Source organism: Palaemon carinicauda, chromosome 1 (assembly GCF_036898095.1).
Source record: "Palaemon carinicauda isolate YSFRI2023 chromosome 1, ASM3689809v2, whole genome shotgun sequence".
Lineage (NCBI taxonomy): Eukaryota > Metazoa > Arthropoda > Malacostraca > Decapoda > Palaemonidae > Palaemon > Palaemon carinicauda.
The window spans coordinates 256885040-256908165 of NC_090725.1; the positions used below are offsets into that span (position 1 = coordinate 256885040).

Below are 23126 nucleotides of genomic sequence, written 5' to 3' on the forward strand. Positions count from 1 at the left end.
TCCACTCTCTTGGAATAGAGTTCTCTTGTTTGAGGGTACACTGTTCTGTCATTTCTCTTACTCTTCATTTTTATTTAAGTTTGTATAGTTTATATACGAAATATCTAATTTGATATTATGTTACTGCTATTAAAATACTTTATTTTGATTGTTCATTACTTCTTGTAGTTTATTTCCTTGTTTCCATTCCTCACTGTGCTTCTTTTTCCCTGTTGGAGCCCTTGGTCTAATAGCATCATGCTTTTCCAACTAGGGCAATAGCTTAGCTTGTAATAATAATAATAATAATAATAATAATAATAATAATAATAAAACACCTCAAGATCGACATATATATTTCTGAAATATACTATATTTTATTTTATACATAAATTGTACAAAATAGCAGAACTAAATTACTGTACATAACTCTTTTAACCAATGATTCCACTTGTGTATAGCATTGTAAAATCAATTTACTGCAGCTTAAACCTCAAAGTTTTTCCATAAAATAAATTAGCTGACCATAGCATTTCAAGTATTATACTGTAGTTAAAATGTTCTTCATACCTTGTTGCTTAAAGAATATATACAGAATTAGCATATTTAATTATAGTATTACAGTTTAGTGATAGCTATAAAATGAATTGAATATGGTTTGCTACCAATTTTCCACTCAAGCACTAGGACTTATCATAGTTTATAATTTACTGACTTGCTTTGTAAAATAAAAAGCATTTATCCTGTAATCGCCAAACAATATGAAGAACCTTTTTCTTAACCAAATGTTAATTTTGAAATGCTTTGAGTTAGTTTTCTATAATGAACTGCCTTCTTGCTATTTTAAATATCAAACTCCGAATTTTTATATCAAGATTTAGTTTTGTTATTCATATATGACAAGACAATAAAATACAAAATCTGGAACACCCAGAAAGTTACAGATCTGGTGATTACTTGATGCAATGAAGAATCACACTACAATAAGTATAGCAAAGTATTTTATAGAATGAGCAAGCTCAAGTATGACTTAGATCAAAATCCTACCTTAAAAATGAATTGAAACATCACACCCTCAAGTATATGGCGTATATTATACAGTTGTTGAACACGATAAACTTTAGTTTTAGCAATAAATTGAAACTCATATTAAAACCTCTTTCTTTCAACTTATTTCTGCCATCATTATGATACAGTTCCATAGTTAACAAAACAGATATAACAAATGCATATTATACAAATAAAAAGACATTATCAATAGAATCTAAGTACGTTAAATTAATAAACTCCATCTGAGGTTTTATCTGTCTCCTCTACATTTTTACTACAACACAAGCATAAATTGTACTTCACAATATTGTCCTTTTACACACCAGGTAAAAAACCAATTTACAGGAAATAAACCACCAACATAAGATCAAAAACAATCAAATGGATACGCAAAATTCATTACCCTCCAAATGATAGGTTGTTTACCTGTCAAAATGTTCTGAAATAATAATTATTCAGCATCCCAATGCAATGTCATTACAACACAGTTTTTAATGTGAATTGTATTGTAATTTGATATTCAGCCAGAAGCCTTCTCTTGACCAGCTCATTGTGCAGACTATATGAAACTAACTAATGAGAGGACCTAAAATACACTATTCTAACTAAGAATGATCTGACCTATCTATTCTACTGAAAATGTAATGAGCTGTCTCATGTTGATGATCTAATGATAAATATAATCATGTTCCCTTTATTTGGGTACAGGTCGTCCATTTAATATAGCTTTAATGTCATCTGCATCTAGTGTTTCATATTTCATCAATGCTTCTGCAAGGGCCTTGTGCTCTTTTGAATGGGCTTTCAAAATTGCCTTCGCTCGTTCGTAAGAGTCCTGCAAAATAAGAAAAACTTAAGTGTGACATATATCTAATTTTGCTTTGTACATAGCCAGCAGAAAGCATTAGCTGGATGAAAATTTTCAAGTTTTCACTGGTTTTCATGATGAAATAGCCCTTTTGATTATGAATGCTTCCAATTACAGTACTCAGAAACCCTTCCATTAGTTAAGGGATATCCAAATAATAATATAACATCCACCACTGATTACTAACATTAGACACCTCACAAGGATTATGACAATTTTTATTAAGGAAAAGGGTCTTCCACAAATAATAAATGTAAAATTATGTTTTAACAGCGTATGAAGAAAATTCTCTTATTACAAAAATGGCAACCAATTTCACATGTAATTTTTTTTTATAATACCAAACTATTTTTTTTCATACAAGCCCATCTATTATAAATACAGTCAGCCTTAATAATCAAGAGGTGAACCGTAGAATGTACGGTTGACCAACTGATACCATTATAAAAAGGTATGGAGAACATCATCTTATCTGAAATACATTATGTATGTATATGACATCTATGTAAATGAGCAGGCAAAGGAAAAACAAACAAACATTGCTGTAAACAAAGGTAAACACACAACATAATTTTTTAGTGTAAAGATATTAAAAAAAATTCTCATTATAGGTACTCACTCATACCAAGCATTTAATCCGTCTACTTCTGTATTACCCAATCTTATTTTAAATAACTGAGGTCAGCCATATTCTTGTCACTTTTTGAGAAGCTATTAAATATTTACAATGAGGAATCATGGAACATCACCTCATCCACTCATCTGCTCATGACAAAGTGATGAAATTTAGTGGTTTTTTGTCTCATACATGATGGTCAAATAGCTATACCTTGCATCTCCCTGTGGCAACACCAACTACAACTACATTTCTTTGAAAAAGTTAAACTAACATTGCTTTAAATTTTGGTAGTTACTTTGATAATGAACCCTAAATTACCATAAATACTGTAAAATAAATATAGATTATGATTTTTCAATTTAATCTTTTAATTAGACTAAATATACAGTATATAAAACTTCAGAATCGAATGTCCTTCTGCTAAGAGTTAACTGAAGGAAATAATGTGCCGCTTGAAAACATAAACCTTTGCCCTGCCTCCCCACCCCCCTCCATAATGCCACTTCTCACGCTGACTCGGTCTCAGTCTCCCAGCATCCATCATCACAAAAGCATCTGTTTGTTAAGTAACTAGTGATCTTTTATCAATGCCATGACCACTAAGAGAGGGGTTTCATCTTCTCAAGTTACTGATAAACAGTAGAGGAAGGGTCATGACTTTTGAAGAAAGGATAAAAGCTCTCGATAAAAGCAAGAAAAGAACGTCATATACAGCCATAAGACGACTGTTTGGGTTGAGTGAGAATACCGTGAGGTACAAGAAGAACACACAGAGTATTCGTGCTTCTGCGGTGAAAAGTGCCCCAAGCAGCACAACGATTGTATCGAAGGTAAGGGAAAAGGATATGATCCAAAATGGAAAATGCTTTGCTTTAGTGGATCGATTATCCGCAGGCTGGTGTTAATTTACATATGTTACGTAAGGATTTTTACTGTACCTTATAGGTATGTGTAGCATAAACTTTGTTCAATGCATGTTAGTACTACGCCTTAAGGATACTACCGCTAGAGAGGTATTAGATTCTTTAACTGGCCAGACAGTACAGTACTACACTGAATTCCTCATGGATTATGGCTCATTTTTCCTTTACATATAATACACTGAATAGTCTAGCCTATTTTTTCCGTAATCTCCTCTGTCCTCATACACCTGACAACACTGAGATTACCAAGCAATTCTTCTTGCTCAAGGGATTAACTACTGCACTGTAACTGTTTAGTGGCTACTCCTTAGCTATGGTAAGCAGCACTTCTAGGTGGACACTCCAAAATCAAACCATAGTTCTCTACTCTTGGGTAGAACCATAGCCTCTTCCACTGTCTCGGGGTAGAATTCTCCCGCTTGAGGGTACACTTGGGCACCCTCTTCTATCTTATTTCTCTTCCTCTTAATTTTCTAACTTTTTATAGTTTATATATGAAAGATCTATGTTAATGTTGTTACTGTTCTTAAAATATTTTATTTTAATTGATTATTACTTCTCTTGTAGTTTCTTTATTTGTTTCCTTTCCTCACTGGGTTATTGTTCCCTGGTGGAACCTTTGGGCTTATACATCCTATTTTTCCAAATGGGGTTGTAGCTCAGTAATAGTAATTACAGTAATAATCATGTGTCACAAGATTTCACTGTGGAGAACTTAGTAAACAGTCAGTGGTGTTGTACATTTATTGTTTGTGAGCTTATTTTTACTGTTGCAATTGTGAATTTGTATGATGATAAATTTTTTCCAAGCTTTAGGTATAAAACATTCTTGCAGACACTTTGTGTATAGTTCAATGAATTTTACTACTATGAAATCCCCATCTATTATTAAATCAAGTGCTAGGCTATCTTCTTCGGCTGCTTTGCTTATTTTCAGTATTTTTTATGCTTTACTTCTTATCTCACGTTTGGTACCGGATCAGGCGTTTCATTATTTCTATTGGCAAAGTTATTTCTTTTATTACTATTATATAGTACTGTATAGAAATTCTCGGCAATTTCTATAATTTCATCTCTTTTGTTGATATTTCTATTTTCATTGTTGAAAGGAAACATCTGTTGGTGCAATGTTCCGAGTTTTTTAATTAATTTGATGCTTCTTCCTTTCTTTAGTGTTTCCTCAATTTTGGTCAGATTGTTTATGAATAGTTTTGCTAATTCTATTTCATCTTGCTTGTATTTTAAAAACACTTTCAATCTATTCTTTAATGGGTTTTTGGTGTTTTCTGACAAACATCCCGCTGAATTGGTGATGCCATAGAGAGACCACGCCACTCGCTCAACCTCTTGCAAAGGTTAGAGCGAGTAAGAAGACCGTTTGAGGTTCAAGTCACGATCCGACGCTCGACCGCGGCTCATATGGAGATCCTTTCAGGGAATGGAGGACTTATGGCACATTCCAAGGAAGAGTCCTCCCTACAACTGATGGCAAGTTAGTTAAAAGCTCCATATGAGCATTAAAAGGACTACTTTTAGCCTAAAAATCTGGCTTATGGCTGAGCGATAGCTTTTACTGCTGGGACTGAAGTTTTTCCTCTCAGGGAAATAATAAAACTCTTCAGAGAGGGGTATAGAAGCACCAAGCAGAGACAAACCTCTTCTACATCACCAATCACAGAAGAATGCCCACATTGCCTGATAGACTGAGATAAAGGATATCCTGTGGTATCTAGACCTCCTTTTTGTCACTCGGTGTGAAAAAACTTTTCTGGTTGAGAAGTTAGATACCATTCAGCAGTGAAGTCGTAGAGATGCAACTGCCTTGCGATACAGTATATCTACTCATGTGGTTGATGTAGAAGGTCATGTAAGGGAAGTGACTCCCTCGGAGCTTCAGCTTCCTTCAGCAGCTGCAAAAGGTCCGGGAATCATTCAGACTGTTGCTATAGTGGAGTTATTAACGTCACAGATAGGTTGGAGGATGATCTCACTTTGTTGAGGAGCAGTATATCGGCAGCTTGTGATCGAGAGACGTCACAAGCAAGTCTAAACAGGCAAACCCCAGAAGGCCAGGACTTGGGTCCCTATCCGCAGAACCAAGCGCCATTCACAACCGTCTATCCGAGTTATCCTACTGAGGTTGTTTGCCAAGGTGTTACTGCCATGAATAGACCAGTCTGAAAGTGTGATCAGAATCTCAACAGCCAGATGACAAGGAGTGTTACGAGAAAGTGACACCCTTTGTTAAATACTGTACAGCACTATGGTGGTGGTAGTGTCACCTCTCAACAATACCAAATGACCTAATAAGAGATGATGGCAGTGATGAAGGGCCACAAAAGCAACCTTTATTGCTAGTAAGTTTATGCAGCATTGCCGATTGGAATCAGACAATAACCCAGAGGCCACTTGGGGAGAAGGAAAACCTACCCCTTGTAGGAGGTTGGAGTCTCTTATCCACTGTTCCAAGTCTTTCTTGTGCTCTGATTCTATCAGAACACATGTTTCCAGAGCATCCCTGCACTAAGACCATAGTGCTCCAGTTTCCACTGGAATGGCCAAATGCAGAGAGCGACCGTTGGAAACTACAGTCAGGCCTCTTTTTACGAGACACACAGAACGCAATACCTATCAAATATAAAATCAAATACTAGCAATAAATACTCTCACGGCGCGATGATTTCAAATAGCGCTCGCTCCTTTACACTGGGCGTGCTTCATGCCACTTACTTCTCTCTCCACCCAGCTTGTCCTAGCTCACACTGTACACTGTATATTCATTTGCTGTGGTAAAAAAAATTACAGCTATATTTGAAATAAACCAGATTTTGATTAAACTGGTGTTTCACTTGACTGTATCCAATAATAATCATGTAATATTCACATTTTAGTATCATATTTGTATAATTACATAGTGAATTATAATCTTTTCCATTGTTTACATTCAGTTCAGTTGATGGATTTGCCTTTCCATCGCCATCGCTGTCACCTTAGTTTTCTTCTTTATTCTAGTTCTTCTATTTTCTTCTCCCTTTTTTTCCACATCTGATATATGTATTCTTTTCTTTTTTCTATTCCTTCTACAATAAATAGAACATTCCTTATAATCTTCTTTTTTTCGTCTTGGTATGGTTGCTGCAATTCTTTTATTTTTCTTCTCTCAACACTGAGGTCTGGACAGTAAAGTAAGAAATGCGCAATACTTTCCACAACACATGATTAACCCTGCATTGTCTGCCGTCGGTAACCTCAATTTTCAGGTAAAAAAACTCCCTTATTATTAAGGCATGCAACCTAAGGATATTTCATATTTCCAAAAAGAAACAATTATTACTTGATCTATAATTTTCCAATTTGTTACAGAGCGAAAAGATGTTTACGTTAGCCACTAGTGTGATGATGTCGCTCCAGGAACTGTAGGAGGGCCAGAAAGGCTGCCCTCATCTCCAAGAGATTTATGTGCTGGTACCTTTCCGATTTGGACCATAGCCTTGAGGCTGTGTAGTGCAGCATGTGCCCACCCCCCTTCTTTTGGAGCATCTGTGTAGACCATTACTTCCATGGAAGGGACGAGAAGGTCTATCCCTCTGCGGAGGTTTTCTTCGGTCACCCACCCCTGGAGATCCATCGTTACTCCTGTCCCATACGAACTAAAGTATCCGGGGAGCCAGTATGTTGGCTCCAACTGGATTTGAGCCGCCACTGAAGAGATCAAATTCTTAGGCGGCTGTTGGGCACTAGACGGACCACAGATACCAAGTGACCTAGGAAACAACCACTTCTGGGCTGGAAGCTATTCTCATCTGAGGAACAGGGCTTGCTACCTCCCTAAACCTGTGTACTCTGTTGTCGGATGGGAAAACTTTCTGCAAGTTGTTGTCTATAATCATACCTAGGTATACCAGTCTTTGAGAGGGGAGCAGGGATGACTTCTCAAGGTTTATCACAATTCCCAGATCCTGACAAAACTTGAGCAGTATGTCTCGGTGTTGAAGAAGGGTCGCCACCGAGTCTGCTAGGATCAGCCAGTCATCGATGTATCTTATGAGACAAATATCAATTCTGTGATCCCAGGCTGACACTAGGGTTAACACTCTCTTAGAAATCTGGGGTGCTGTGGAAAGACCAAAGCACAGCACCTTGAACTGGTATTGCATGTTCTTGTGTAGGATCCAAAGATACTTCCTTAAAGATGGATGGTTTGGGATCTGGAAGTGTGGGTCCTTGAGATCCAAAGTGCACATGAAGTGATCGTGTCTGCCGTCTCCATTCTGAACGAGTTCTGAAGAACAAACTTGTTCGAAGCCAAGAGATTAATGACTGGTCTCCAGTCTCCAGAGGCCTTTTTCACAAGAAAGAGTGGACTGAAGAAGCAAAAAAAGTGGACTGAAGAAGCCTGGGGAGCCATCGAAAACCTCTTGGAGAGTGCTCTTCTCCAACATGGTCTGGACTTGGGCCCAGAGGGCTAGCTCCTTTGCGGATCCCTTCGCGTAGGAGCTCGATGGAACTGGATCTCAAGTCAGTGGAGGGAGAGATTGAATGAACAGGACGCGATACCCAGAGCAATTCACAGAGACTGTCCAAGGATCGGCCCAGTGCTGCAGCTACTTCTGCCAGCGGCGTTGCAGGGATCCCACCACCACTGGGTAGGTGAGAGGATTGCCCTCCACAGCGGGAGCTGCCTCTGCCCCTTCCCTTACCAACTTTACTTCCTCTGGATGGTTTGGGGCCCTCAGGATCTTTAGCAGGAAAGGGCTGCTTCGACACCTTCTTAGAGGACCCGAAAGGTCCAGCTGGTGGAAGGTTTGGTGGATTGTGGCTGTTTTCTGGTAGGTGGAGGAGCCTTACCATAGGACCTTAATGTTAAGGCCCTGTGGAGAAGGGAGTCTTTGGTGGACTTCCTCCATCGCTCAGCCGCCCTCTCGACCTCTTCCGGCTTACAGAGCACCGAGATGTGAAGGGTGGAGTTCCATCATGGCATCATGCCACTTAAGAATTGCGTTTGCCCAATCCTCGGTTCTTACAAGATGGCCCACTGATCACCTTCTCCATGTGCAGGATCCCAGATGCCAAAAATGAGGTTGAGGGCCCAGAAAGACTCTTGATTGGGATACCCCTTGAGAAGGCCTCTATGGACGGATACAAATGCAAAGCCGGAAGGGGTTTGTCTGTGACCTCATAGTATCTCCTCTGCTGGATAAAGGAAGGAGGGAGGAGTTTGGAAGACGAACCTGTTCGAAGAAAGCTAGAGGAAACAGCGATTTGAGAAAATGCCTTCTTCCTGGCTACTGTCAATCCCTTAGACCGGGGCGGGGCTGCACTGGCGTTACGTGATCGTTGGGTACCATGTACATGGTACAAGACCGTGTCCTTGCCTTCCTGAGGAGCCCTCTCAGGGTTAGCCAACCCATTGATGGCCCTCACACAGGCTAGGACTTGCCAGAAGGCATACTCTGACTCCCTTTGCTCAGCTTCAGAGTGAAACTCAAGGGTGGTAGCAGCACTAGGGAGATAGCCATCTTCCGAGTCTAAGTTATCATCCAACTGCAATCTCTCACCAATAGGAGCTTGGGGTGGGTCGAGCCTTCAACTGAGGGAATGTCGCTTGCTGACACTCCTGCTCCTGGGGAAGAGCAAGCTCTCTTGTAGGAGAGTTGCTCTTGGCTTGGAGTTCTTGGGAATAGTCTTGACATCCTTAAGACTCTCTGCGAAATGGTAGGTCCTCTTCCGGCAGGGAAGGTCTGGAAAGTCATCGCCGTTCCGTGGAGGTCTGAACCTCTCTTGCAGGAGGTTCCTCGTCCTCCAGTGGTGGTCAGGAGACGGGTCGGTGCTCCAGTGGTGTGACCTCTATAGGAGAGGGTCTGAAATAAGGCATGAGTGAGATCTCCCACGGAGGGCATAAGCCCCTGCTTGAACGAGGATGCTGAAGATTGGCGTGAGGTGAAGTTGGCTTTGGCATCCTCCTCTTCTCCTTCGTGGTAAGGACTGGTGTTCAACTCTAGGGGAGAAGAGCTGAACTGAATCCCGGCAACCCCCCCCCCCCTGCAGCTCCACGTGGTCTTCCGATGGGCGAGAGAATCATTGGGGGTTCCGGGGCCCTGCTAGAAACAAGTTTCCTCCTAGGGTCTGTTGGAAAAGTAGAAGAGGACGAGAAGGACATCGATTTCTGTATATGAATCCTTGGGGTAGAAACTACCGCCAACCTTTTCTTAGAAAGTTGTGTTGAAGGCAGTCACGCACATCTGCTCTTGCTGGGTTGTGTCAACCACCACCTACTTGATGGCTTTGATCAAGGTGTCAAACCATGAAGGGTACTTCCCCCACAGTTTACAGGTCTGGGGTTTCCTTGGGGAACCCTGGTGGTGGAGATCGCCTACTTGGGGAACGCTACCTCGGTACCTGGAACTGAGGGGAAGAAAGCTGCTTACATTGATCAACCCGAACAGGCATCTACATGCCTTCCTGAGTAATCTTCCTCGGTTGATCTGGAGAGATGGGATCATCAGCGAACTTATTTGGTGGACCCTGAACCCTTCAGGGAATAGAATAGGCCGTCCGCCTCTTGCTCGCAAAGCCTGACAAGGTGCAGGCTGCCCACTGCTACTGCTACCTCTCTGCTGAGTTGTTGGGGTGTTGAACCTTGATTGCTCGCAAGAGCCCATGAAGTACTTGCGGGAGCACGTGAAATGCACCCGAAAAAATGGAAATCGCGAGTGGGAACTTCAGTCATGTGCGGGAGATGGCGAGCATGGTAGAGAAGGCAGGGCTGGTCTCGAAAACCTCCTACAGGCTGAAGATTGACGCTTACGCACTGGAGATCGACAAGCAGATGAGCGTCGACGAGCGGCGCGCAGGATAGCGATAGGTAGGCAAGCAACGCGATAGCAAGCGACGCGTTGGCGTGTGACACGTTGGCGTGCAACACGTTGTCAATCGGAGAGCTAGAGTAGGAAGCAGGATAGCGAGTGGTGCGCTTGCAATTGCTGGGCAGGTGAGCGCCTTCTGGTAGGAGATCGTCTAGGTGGAGGACAAGATGGCAAATGGAGTGTTGGAGGATCATGCGCTGGCGAACTGGCGAGATGCGTGCTGGAAAACTGTGATCACGAGGTGACACGCAATAGCAAACAGGAGAACAGCGGGCAGAGGTAGAGGGTGCACAAGACAAGTGACGATCACGAGCAAGCAAACGCTGTTCTGCAGAGTGACAATCACGAGCTGGTGAGTTACGATCACGAGTAGGAGAATGGGGAGAAGATCGTTAGTCTCGGGAACTAGAGCACTGCTTGACGAAGGGCAAGGACGAAGGTCTGGGCGCGTGAAGAGGACTACAGTCCTTGGAGGATGAAGAGATACGAGGGTGGCAAGAGGTCTCGTTGTCGGCAAAAGGTCGCCGTTGGGGAGGCAAGCAGCAGGGTGCACTGGTCTCATCGGCATGCACAACTAGCAGGAGCAGAAGCATGAGAAGGCGAAAGGTGGGCCTCACAGACAGCAAATGTGTCTATAACACCACTCACAGGAGACAGGACTTCCACTTCGGAGGACACTGGAGAAGGACAACTCCTTTAGGCCCCGTGCTGCAGAAGTTCTAGAGTACATCCCTGGAAGCTGGAAGGAGGCCCAGCCACACCCAGCAACTGCCAAACCTGCAAAAAATTATAAAGTGAGAAGGACTCACACAAGGGCGGGGGCGAAGCTGTTTCTCTAGGGGAGGCAGCAACGTGACAGAATCCCCTAGGTTGCCTTGGAGTAAGTTGGTATTCAGCTCCAACTCAACCGCCCCTCAGAAGAGGCCAAACAAGCAAGAGCTTAGGGAAGAAACCGAGGGGTCAGAGAAGATGTCTAAGGTTTCTTCACCCTTGAGGAAGACCCTAAAGGCAAAGAATCCCTCATGGACTTCTGCCGGCACCCAAATCTCTCCCAATGGGAGGTAGACCACTCCCTACACTCCTCACAGGTGTTACCCTGGTCACAGCAACGCCCCTGCAGGTTGGACACATTGAATGGGGGTAGGCCTCAACCAAGGACATGAATGTACCGCAAGAGTGGCCCTCCCACCCTGGACAAGTACGCATAAGGGCACAGAAGAAGAACATATACACTTGAAAAGAAAAAGAATGTTAATATAATGGCCAAGTCTTTTAAGAGCAGCGCGCACATGTCCATTCTCCTCAAGCCAAGAGAAAAAGGTGACTCGGTTTCACTGGTGTGTGAGTGAGAGGGGTGGCTGGGAACCCCCACTACCCGTCACTACTGCCGCTAACTAGCGGTTTGGGTAATTACCACCTCGCTTCAAATTCTTAATGGCTAGTCTTCCCGCTCTGCCGAAAGATAATCCCTAATAGCGTAAGGTTTGTAGTGTCAGAACAACTTTTTATTATTCTATTTATTCATAAGAACGATCTAATTTTAGAAAAAATACAGTAACAGGACATAGAAAGTATTGAAAAAGGGTAGTAAAAACGTATGAGTGGGTAAGTTGCCATTTGCCTTGAGCCTAATGGAATTAGTCCCGTTATGTATTTTGAAATGAGGGATTTTCCATTTATGCGAGGCTATGGATTGACCAAATTCTCGCATACAGTAATTGGGGACTCTACTGTACTAAATGCTACTTATGACACATGAAACTGTGATGAAACAAAAATCTTTTGGCTGTTGAATGCCTCTAACCTCTACAACACTAGTTAGAACTACATATATAACAATTTTCTCAGCAGTCATATTGCAAGCAAGATATACCCTATGAGTGGTAGATTCAAGAAAAATGTGATGTAAATTTCATAACAAGATTTACTTCTGATAAGGAAACCTGTGAATAAATAAATGTTTCATAATAACTATCAAAATTTCAACTAAGAATTGAAGGGGTAAATATTGTTTTTGTGAATGCTTATTATAGCAAAACTGTAGTCGATAATAGAATATGAACATGTAAAGAAACATTAGCAAATAAATTCAAAATATCATCAATATCAAGAACCATACGATAAAGAAGAGCATTAAGATTACATATACTGTATTTCAGGACTAACCTAAGATACTGTATAAAATAATTATTACAACAAATTACATGGATATGAAATAAAAAAAAAAAGCAATCAGCTGCATTTATCATAACCTAAGAATAAATTACTATGCAGTAACTATATGATCTATGAGGTCATATATTTTTCTACTATTTATATACTACAGTATTTCAAAGGGAGTACAATAGACATGACAGCTATAGTTAAACTGATGGCAATTACAACACCATGCTGAAATTATACAGGCAATTACTTTTTGTTTTCTTGTAAAATAAATTAGTTATTTAGAGGCTCAACCATATAATTTCTGACATATCGCCATATCAGATAATTCACCATTGTTAAAACAAATGGCATGAAAAGAATTATGACTTACCTGCAATAGTTTTTTTATCTCTGTGTCAATGGCTTCTTTGGTGGAGTATCCTAAAGAGTCGCCAGTACTTATCAGTTGACTAGAATTATCCTCAAAGGTTCGCAGTCCAACAATCTCACTCATACCTAGGTCCTTTACCATGTGAGTTGCAATACTTGTAGCTTGCTGTTGAAGGGGCAAATATTATATTTGGGATTATGAAGTGCAATTATACTTTGCAATATATATTTTTTTACATGTCTTATATGGAAATAACCATAATCACTGGGAGGACATCATACATACATATACCAAGGCACTCCCCCCCAAATTTTGGGGAGTAGCCGACATCAAACAAATGAAAAAAAAGGGGACCTTTCCTCTCTACGTTCCTCCCAGCCTGACATGGGACTCAACCGAGTTCGGCTGGTACTACTAGGGTGCCACAGCCCACCCTCCCCCGTTATCCACCACAGATGAAGCATCATAAAGCTGAATCCCCTACTGCTGCTACCTCCGCGGTCATCCAAGGTAACCGGAGGAAGTGGCAGGGCCTACCGGAACTGCGTCACAATCGCTCGCCATTCATTCCTACTTCTAGCATGCTCTCTTGCCTCTCTCACATCTATCCTCCTATCACCCAGAGCTTTCTTCACTCCATCCATCCACCCAAACCTTGGCCTTCCTCTTGTACTTCTCCCATCAACTCTTGCATTCATAACCTTCTTTAGCAGACAGCCATTTTCCATTCTCTCAACATGGCCAAACCACCTCAACACATTCATATCCACTCTAGCTGCTAACTCACTTCTTATACCCATTCTCACCCTCACTACTTCATTTCTAACCCTATCTACTCGAGTTAGGAAAGAAGTAGTGAGAGTGAGAACATGTGTAAGAAATGAGTTAGCAGCTAGAGGGGGACATAACTTTATGGATACTTGAAAAGTTAACTTTTTAAGGTTCAAATAAGGTTATGAAGAAAACACATGATAGGATAAAGAAAAGCACAATATAAATCGGAATATAAGGATGAGAGGAATTTCAAAGCAGGGGACTAGACCAAACTCACCATCACCTCACTTCCCCAATCAAAATGCATTCTTCATCTTCATACTAACGTAAGTTATAGTTTTACAGGAGAAAGCCGGAAGAGCAATAATAATCTCAAATTTCTTAATGTAAATAAAAAAAAATAGCAGATACATGAATACATAAAATGAGGAAGTCCACTGACATCTCATCACATGCAGCCACATTTGACAGTTTTCAACTAACAAAAATATAGCTGGCATAATTTAAAAGCAAATAAAATTATGGAACATAATGGTGAATTTAATTACATGCATAGGCTTTCTTCCATCATGTCTGATTTAATTACCTAATAGATAGAATATACAGGTTTCCAGTGAAAATTTAGAAGAACACAGAATTTTGATAATGAAATTTCTTATTTATATATCCATCTGATGTTCATGTTGATTCTTCTCCAGAAACAATTTAATTAACCATTAGCACTAAAATTTTAAAATTTACCAATTTTCTTTCTCATCAATTTTAAAATTTACCAATTTTCTTTCTCATCAATAACAATTTATAAGTCATCATAGAAGCAGTCATTACAGACAATCTTGAATAACATTCAACATAATAGCTTACCTCAACTAACTTATTTGGATATTTTTCTGAAATAAGCTGTGTTAAAGACTAAAAGGAGATATCTGATTCGGGTTCTTTCTCTATATCTTCCTTGTCGTCTTCTTTATCTGAAGGATTATCCAAGGCATTATTAACCTCTAATTTGTCTATTTGTTTACCTCATATGTGACCTTCTACGCATTCATCTTAGAATAGCTAGAAATGTGGGAATGAGAGGGTTTTGCACTAAAAGGATATGAGAGGATTTTGAATTGCATGAGCCACGAACCCTCAAAATCCTTACTGATTGTTGCACTAAAACTCTACAAGCCATTACTTGAGAAGAGAGGCTATGACAAACAGGGCAGGTTAGGCCAGAAATATTACCGTTGATTAAAAGCTTTGGTCTTCTGATATTTCAAAAAAGAAGCTAATGATGTTAAAAGCTTTTTTATCAAATCTAGACTAGTTATAATTGTATCCAAGCCAGAGGCTCGAATGGCATTTTTGTCATTAACACCTTTACTGTACAATCAACTGGTCTAGTATTCTTTGGATTTCCCCCTGAACTAAAAGTAAAGTTTTCTTTGATCCTTTGAATTTCTAATCTTATGAAAACCATGAAACATACTTTTTTAAAGAGAAACTGTGAAGCCTTCAAACTCCTCACAATGTATCTCTAAATCACAAAATTGTCCCACGCCATGAGAAACAAAGAGAATGTGGATTACCGACTCCCCAAAAACAATTTTCTTGGGTAATCTATGCAGTAATTGCTAACAAATCTGGGAGAAGACATCTTTAAACCATTAAAAAATAACAATCTTTTACAATCTGCAGCCGACGTCTTTACACAACCAAATCAAGTTTAAGACAATACAACATGCACAGTAAGTTCTTAGACCATAGTTAGTCTTATTGCTTCTCTAGAGGCATTAGTATATTGGAAGGAGAGAAAACAAAAAAAAATAAATTTTAAAGGGAAACATTGACATGCCAAGCTTCTGGAGACAGCAAGTGTTATGAACAGCAGGGGTGGTTCATAAAAATAACTTGCATTCATGGAAGAAGCAATGTGTTTGTTCACTAGGACGGACTTCTGAGTGAACCAATTAATGTTGCCGAGGGAAGACTACTGCTATGTAGAGAATACTTAGGAATTCTTAATTTTAACTTAACTTGCCTTTTTATTTATTCAAAACAGTTAATTGGGAAGTCAAATCTTTTCCAACTGGATAGGGGAATATTTTATGATCATAAATCAAAATAGGTTTAAAAGATGGACAAAGCTCCCTTCTTTAATGATGTGTTCCACAGCAATTGATAAAATGCTCAAGTATTCATTACCTTAAGATCAGAAGATGCTCCTGAAGTTATCAAGTCAGAGCCAAAAATGATTTCCTCAGCAGCTCTGCCACCCATCAGGGAGTCCATTGAAGCTAACATCTGACTTCGTGTTAAGTGGTACTGCTCTTTAGCGGGGATGTATGCAGTCTGTAAATCAACAGTATTAATTAAATATTACCAAATTACTCTTAAAATGATATTTTCATTATAAAATAAATTTTTAAATATACTTACCCGGTGAATATATAAATAGCTGACGTCTCCGTCGGTCGACAGATTCCAAAAACTCGCGAGCGATCGCCATGAAGGATGCCGGCTGTGCCCACCAGCGCCAACTATCGGCCAGATACCGCATATACTTCTCAATCAAACCAGTTTTTCTCAGTCCGTAGGGTCTCTATCGGGGAGGAAGGCCTTTAATATTATATATTCACCGGGTAAGTATATTCAAAAATTTATTTTATAATGAAAATATCATTTTTAAATATTAAACTTAGCCGGTGAATATATAAATAGCTGATTCACACCCATGGTGGTGGGTAGAGACCAGTATTAAAACAATAAAGGCGCATATGCTCAAGAGTTTTTGACAACTATTCAAAAAACAAACTTAAGTATAGGTTCCTGGTAAGGAAGCTGACTCTGATAATTACTCTGCCTCATTAATCCGCTATCCTCACGAAGCCCAGCGATCCTCTTAGGATGCTGAAAGACTCCCAGGAGCTGCTATATCCAGGGTGAACACCCCTATAACAGGACCTCATCAATACCCTTAATCTGGGCGCTCTCAAGAAACAATATTTTGACCACCCGCCAAATCCAAAAGATTGCGAAAAACTTATTAGTCTCCCGTACAACCCAAAATAAGATTAAAAATTTCAAGAGTAGATTAAAAGGATATTGGGATTAGGGAATGTAGTGGTAGAGCCTTCACCCACTACTGCACTCGCTGCTACGAATGGTCCCAGTGTGTAGCAGTCCTCATAAAGAGTCTGGACATCTTTCAAGTAATATGAAGCGAAAACCGACTTGCCTCTCCAAAAGGTCGCGTCCATAATACTTTTAATGGATCTATTTTGCTTAAACGCTACAGAAGTTGCTATCGCTCTAACTTCATGAGCCTTGACTTTAAGTAAATTATGATCCTTCTCACTTAAATGAGTGTGTGCCTCCCGAATCAAAAGTCTAATAAAATAAGACCACGCATTCTTAGACATGGGCAAAGAGGGCTTTTTAACGGAGCACCATAAAGCCTCTGAACAACCTCGTCGCGGTTTAGTTCTGGATAAACAAAATTTAAGAGCTCTAACGGGGCACAGCACTCTTTCAACTTCATTCCCCACAATCTCAGAAAGACTGGGGATTTCAAATGATTTAGGCCAAGGACGAGACGGAAGTTCATTCTTGGCCAAAAAACCAAGTTGAAGAGCGCATACTGCTTTATTAGCGGAGAAGCCGATGTTCTTGCTAAAAGCATGTATCTCACTAACCGTTGTAGCCGAAGCCAAGCTCACCAAAAAAAGTGTCTTGAGGGTAAGATCCTTCAGGGAGGCTGAATTTAATGGTTCAAACCTGTCTGACATAAGGAACTGTAGGACCACATCCAAGTTCCAAGCAGGAGTCGAAATATGACGCTCCTTGGAAGTCTCGAAAGACTTAAGCAGGTCTTGGAGATCTTTGTTATTAGAAAGATCCAAACCCTTATGCCTGAAAACAGAAGCTAACATGCTTCCGTAGCCTTTAATGGTGGATGCAGAGAGGGAGCGACCGTTTCTCAGATAAAGCAGAAAATCCGCAATCTGCGCTACAGAGGCACTTGGAAGAGGAAATAGAGGAGGACTTGCACCAGTCTCTAAATACCTCCCAATTCGACTGATAGATCCTGATGGTAGAGGATCTTCTAGCCCTCGCGATCGCTCTAGCTGCCTCCTTCGAAAACCCTCGAGCTCAAGAGAGTCTTTCGATAGGCTGAAGGCAGTTAGACGAAGCGTGGGGAGGCTTTGATGAAATCTCTTTACGTGAGGCTGTCGCAAGAGATCCATCCGTAACGGCAGACTTCTTGGAACGTCTACCAGCCATAGAAGTACCTCTGTGAACCACTCTCTCGCGGGCCAGAGTGGAGCAACCAACGTCAACCTGGTCCCTTCGTGAGAGGTGAACTTCTGCAGCACCTTGTTTAGGATCTTGAAAGGTGGAAAGGCATAAACGTCCAGGTGAGACCAGTCCAGCAGGAAAGCGTCTATGTGGGCTGCCTCTGGATCTGGAACTGGAAAGCAGTAAGTCGAGAGCCTCTTTGTCAGTGAAGTCGCAAAAAGATCTATGGTGGGTTGACCCCATGTCATCCATAGCTTCTCGCACACAGTCTTATGCAACGTCCACTCCATGGAGACGACTTGTCCTCTTCTGCTGAGGCAGTCCGCCAAGACATTCATTTTTCCTTGCACAAATCTCGCCAAAGGAGAGATGTTACTTGCCTTAAATGGAGTTCCTTCTGATCCGTGGACCAAAGACCCGAGCATTCCAGACTGTCCAGCGGAGCTCCCTAACCCAAATCCGATGCATTTGAATACAACACATGGTTTGGGTTCTTGATCGCAAGAGAAAGACCTTCTCGAAGTCTGATGTTGCTGTCCCACCAAGTCAGACATGTCTAGACTGAGTTGGAGATTGGGAAAGAGATACTCTCTAAGCCCTTCTCCTTGTTCCAATGGTTTAGGTGAAATTGGAGAGGGCAAAGGTTGAGTCTCCCCAGAGAGATAAACTACTCCAGCGATGAAAGAGTTCCCACGAGGCTCGTTCAAACTCTTACAGAGCAACTGTTTTTCTCTTGCAAGTGAAGGACTTTTAACAGAGCTTGTTCCATTCTTGTGGGAGACGAAAAGGCCCCGAAAAATCCGACACTGTATCTCCATTCCCAAATAAAGAATAGTCTGGGATGGAGTACTGTAAGTTACGACTTCTCTACGTTCACTATGAGACCTAGCTCCTTGGTTAGGTCTAATGTCCATTAGAGGCTCTCCAGACAGCGATTTAATGACGACGCCCTGATTAGCCAGTCGTCAAAATAAAGGGAGGCTCTGAATCCTCAAAAAATGTAGAAAGCTTGCTACATTTTGCAAGGGCCTTGTAAAAACAAGAGGAGCAGGAATGAGGCCGAAGCATAGTGCTCGAAATTGGTACATTACTTTCCCGTCCACAAACCTCAGATGTTGTTGAAAGTTTGGATGAATCGGGATGTAGAAGTATGCATCCTGAAGGTCGAGAGAGACCATCCAGTCGCCTTCCCTTACTGCTGCCAAGACAGATTTGGTAGTCTTCATCGTGAACTTTGTCTTGACAACGAACACATTGAGCGCACTTACATCTTAAGTACTCCTGCAGTGAACGTGGCTGCCAGATCATTGGAGCCATCCCTGATAGCCTTGTTCCTGCAGTGAACGTGGCTGCCAGATCATTGGAGCCATCCCTGATAGCCTTGTTCATGCATGACATAATTGTACAGCAATACATTGACAACTGGAGAGACCTTCTTACTTAAGGCTCCCAGTGACCAATCCAACAAATAAAAAACTTCAAACGCTCGAAAAAAAACTCCTAACAGGAGATGGTCTAGCTTTGAAGCAGACCATAAAATCTTGGAGCGTCTCATGGCTAGACGACGAGGAGAGTCCACTAGGCTTAAGAAGTCTCCCTGGGCAGAGGCAGGTACTCCCAAGCCGAGAACTTCTCCTCGAGCTTCTCCTGTGTCACACCAGACGCCCGAGCGAGAAGCTAATTAAGAAGGAGGAAAAGCAAAAGCAGACTTTCCTAAACTTCTCCTGGGTTCCAACCAGTCTCCCAGTAAGAGCATGGCCCTCTTGGAAGAACAAGAGAGAACTGACTTCGTAAATGTAGGAGTCGAAGAAAGTCATACCAAGAGTAAACTCAGACGGCGGAGCAGCCATTACAAAACGAGTAGGACAAAATTTCACTAAAGAAATTCATAATTAAAAAGCAAGGGATTGTTGGACCACCCTAGGTTACTCCTCTTCTGAATGACTCCCGAAAGGTACATTAGTTGAAAGGGGGTCATCAACTTCTTCAGAAGGCACATCATCTGATAAATCTAAAGTCTTGCGAGAAGGAGATTTATATTCAGAATGACGTGAAGGAAAAGCCTGACAGGCTACATCAACTTGTATATGAACAGAAGTTAAAGTTGGAGGGTCGATGTCACATTGTGACTGCAGAGAATGTTATTCTACTACACGTCGTGACAGAAGTAACTGACGTTCAAACGTCCCGTAGTAACAGCGGTGACTGCTGTTCGATGCTATGTCGTGACTACGATGACTGACCCTCGACGTCACGTCATGTCTACGGTGTCTACCGCTCAACGTCACGTCGTGTCTGCGGTGTCTGCAGCTCAACGTCACGCTGTGACTGCGGTGGCTGACGTTCAAAGCGATCAAAGTTACATCGAGATTTATGCTCCGCATCTCGTTAAACAGCAAAGCTGTCACTAGGGATAACGTCAGCGTGGCGTAACAAAGCTCGTCTAGAAGGATGAAGACCCGAATCACGTATCCCAGAACCGTGACGTACAAAAAGCAAAGGATCCTTTCGCACAGGAACAGGATCGAAAGCTTATATTAAAAGAAGAAAGCTTTAACAGCATATCTTGCAAAACATTTAACTTCGGATCAACCTGTGACTGCGGTGGCTGGCGTTCAAACATCACGTAGTAACAGCGGTGACTGCTGATTGATGCTATATTGTGGAGGATTAATTTTATTTTAATTTATTTTTTGTTTGCCAAATCAAGAGTGAGAGAGAGAGAGAGAGAGAGAGAGAGAGAGAGAGAGAGAGAGAGAGAGAGAGAGAGAGAGAGAGAGTGAGAGTGTGTTTATTTAAGTTTTGTCAGAGAGAGAGAGAGAGAGAGAGAGAGAAAGTGTTTACAGTATTGGCTTTAGTTTTGTCACAGAGAGAGAGAGAGAGAGAGAGAGAGAGAAAGTGTTTACAGTATTGGCTTTAGTTTTGTCACAGAGAGAGAGAGAGAGAGAGAGAGTTGTTTTAGTATTGTTAAATAGAGACATTTTATTTGCTTTAGCTTTGTCATTAGAGAGAGAGAGAGAGAGAGAGAGAGAGAGAGTGAGTGAGTGAGTGTGGGTGTTTATTTACTTAAGTTTTGTCAAACCGCAAGAGAAAGAAAGTGTTTATTTGCTTTAGTTTTGTCAGAGAGAGAGAGAGAGAGAGAGAGAATTTCATGTGCTTTAGTTTTGTTAGATCGCGCGTGCGCGAGAGAATGTGTGTATGTGCGTTTGTGTGTGCGTGTTTTGTGTGTCCGCGGTGCGCGCCGAAGAAAAGGGGTAATTAGCGAATGATTGTTTGAAGTTGGAAAGATTGTTGGTATATTTGAGGTTGTTTGTTTACATTTTTTTTAGCTAGGATAGGGTGGTGATGAATGTCTTGGGCGAAAGCATTAGATCTTGGACGATAGAAGGAGTCGGTTCTGCATTTTTTTGTTCTTCGGAAGCCGGCTGTTTAGTGTTTTTATGTTCTGAGTAAGTACTGTTTTTATTCATTTTTGTTAGGCGCGTTCGTGAATGATAGAAAGTTTATTGTTTATCTTTGATTATAGTACGATAGTTTAGTTAGTTAGGAGTTTTCGTAAGCGTTTTTTTTTCTTTTTTATTGCAGGCCGTAATTCCTCCTTTGGATTCCTTTATACTCCTTGGAGTTTTAGTTTGGCCTGGAAGGTGGTGTTTGCCAGCCGTGTGTATTAGATTGTATATGAATAGCTTGATGACGACCCGGACCGGACAATGAATGTAGGAATAGACTGCTGAAATACAGAATTTTTGAACGTTGATGACCTGGCTATAAAATACGGATTTCTCTCACGACAATTGATAACGACGACCACCGCATAAGATTGCATGGTCGAATTGGCCGTACGATAGTGTTGGCCAGTGCTAGTAGGCTACAACTTGCTTAAGGACTGTTGCGTGTGAACCAAGAGGTTCTCTTGGTTTGGCATTAATTTTTTGTGTTGCAGAATATGATTGGTGTTTAGTATTAAGTAATTTATTTAGTCTTAAGTGTGCTTTTGGTACTGTGCGTGGACTGACGGTGTTGGGTACATTAAAAGGATATTGTTTTTTCGATTGTTGGCGAGTTTTCGGTACCATCACGCACCGATATATACAGCGAATTTTGTGTGTTTTTTTGTCTATTGAATTTATGATAAATTGTGATTGTTCCTGGGTTATGGCATATGGTGGATGGTTTGGTGATAAGTGATTTGTTCTAGTGTTAAGTCAGTTTAATGATATGTGTTCTGTTTTTGGTTGTGTTAATATAGTTTTAAGGCTATGTTTTGTTTTCATTTTCCTTCTGTCCAAGAGTCCAGTTTAAAGTAAAGTAAGGGGAAAGTTTGTGTTGTGGGATATTTTGGAAGTAAGAGTGATCAAGGGTGTGGGGGTTGTGTTTTGTATACATCCCGCTACAATATCGTGACTACGGTGACTGACACTCGACGTCACGTTGTGTCTACGGTGTCTACCGCTCCACGTCACGTCGAGTCTGTGGCAGAAACGTCTGTACATAAACGTCATCGCTATGAACGGGACTCTTATGATGACTACAGCTAAGACGTTGAACTTGTTCTGAAGGAACTAATAAACGTTTCAAACGTCTCGAAACTTTACGCCCATGCTTTTAAAGAGACGAATCATCGGAAGACGAGGAGAAACTTCGTCTCTCCTGTCTTATGGCAAGGACGTGCTTGACGAGCAACGTCTGATACCTTTGAGGGAACGTCTGTTCGTTGGTTTACACTCCTCACTCCCTTAGGTCCTACGACATTCCTTCTTCCTGGTGCAGGGGAGCCTGAAAGAGGTCTCGGACTAGGCAAGTGACAAGCACGAACAAACGAACCCTCCGCAACACAGAACATGTTTTTTTATTTATTTTTTTTTTTATTTTTTTTTTATTTTTTTTTTTTTTTTGCATTTACTTCACTGATATCACATTTTTTAATAATTTCACATTAGACATGAATAAAACTGATTTCTACCTAAAGCACGCAATTCTCCCTTAAATCAAAAGGTTAGAATTGCGAAAAGAGTCGTATAATGTAAGCACATTAGTACAAAATGAAACACACATGCAAAAATCAATAAACATATACATACAGTGAACCCTCGTTTATCGCGGTAGATAGGTTCCAGACGCGGCCGCGATAGGTGAAAATCCGCGAAGTAGTGACACCATATTTACCTATTTATTCAACATGTATATTCAGACTTTTAAAACCTTCCCTTGTACGTAGTACTGTTAA

At 41.0% G+C, this 23126-nt stretch overlaps 1 protein-coding gene across 1 annotated transcript in view; it reads right to left on the minus strand.

The window, feature by feature from the left end:
• Window positions 1-318: 318 nt before the first annotated feature.
• The window catches only part of LOC137655373 (ATP-dependent zinc metalloprotease YME1L-like), a 135896-nt gene continuing 113088 nt past the window's right edge, over window positions 319-23126 (minus strand). Inside the window, exons 13-15 of the mRNA XM_068389266.1 lie at window positions 15806-15952; window positions 12842-13006; window positions 319-1864 (exon numbers count right to left, since the gene is read on the minus strand). Coding sequence (XP_068245367.1) covers window positions 1724-1864; window positions 12842-13006; window positions 15806-15952 — 453 coding nt within the window. The 3' untranslated portion in view covers window positions 319-1723. The remainder of the gene's footprint in view (window positions 1865-12841; window positions 13007-15805; window positions 15953-23126) is intronic.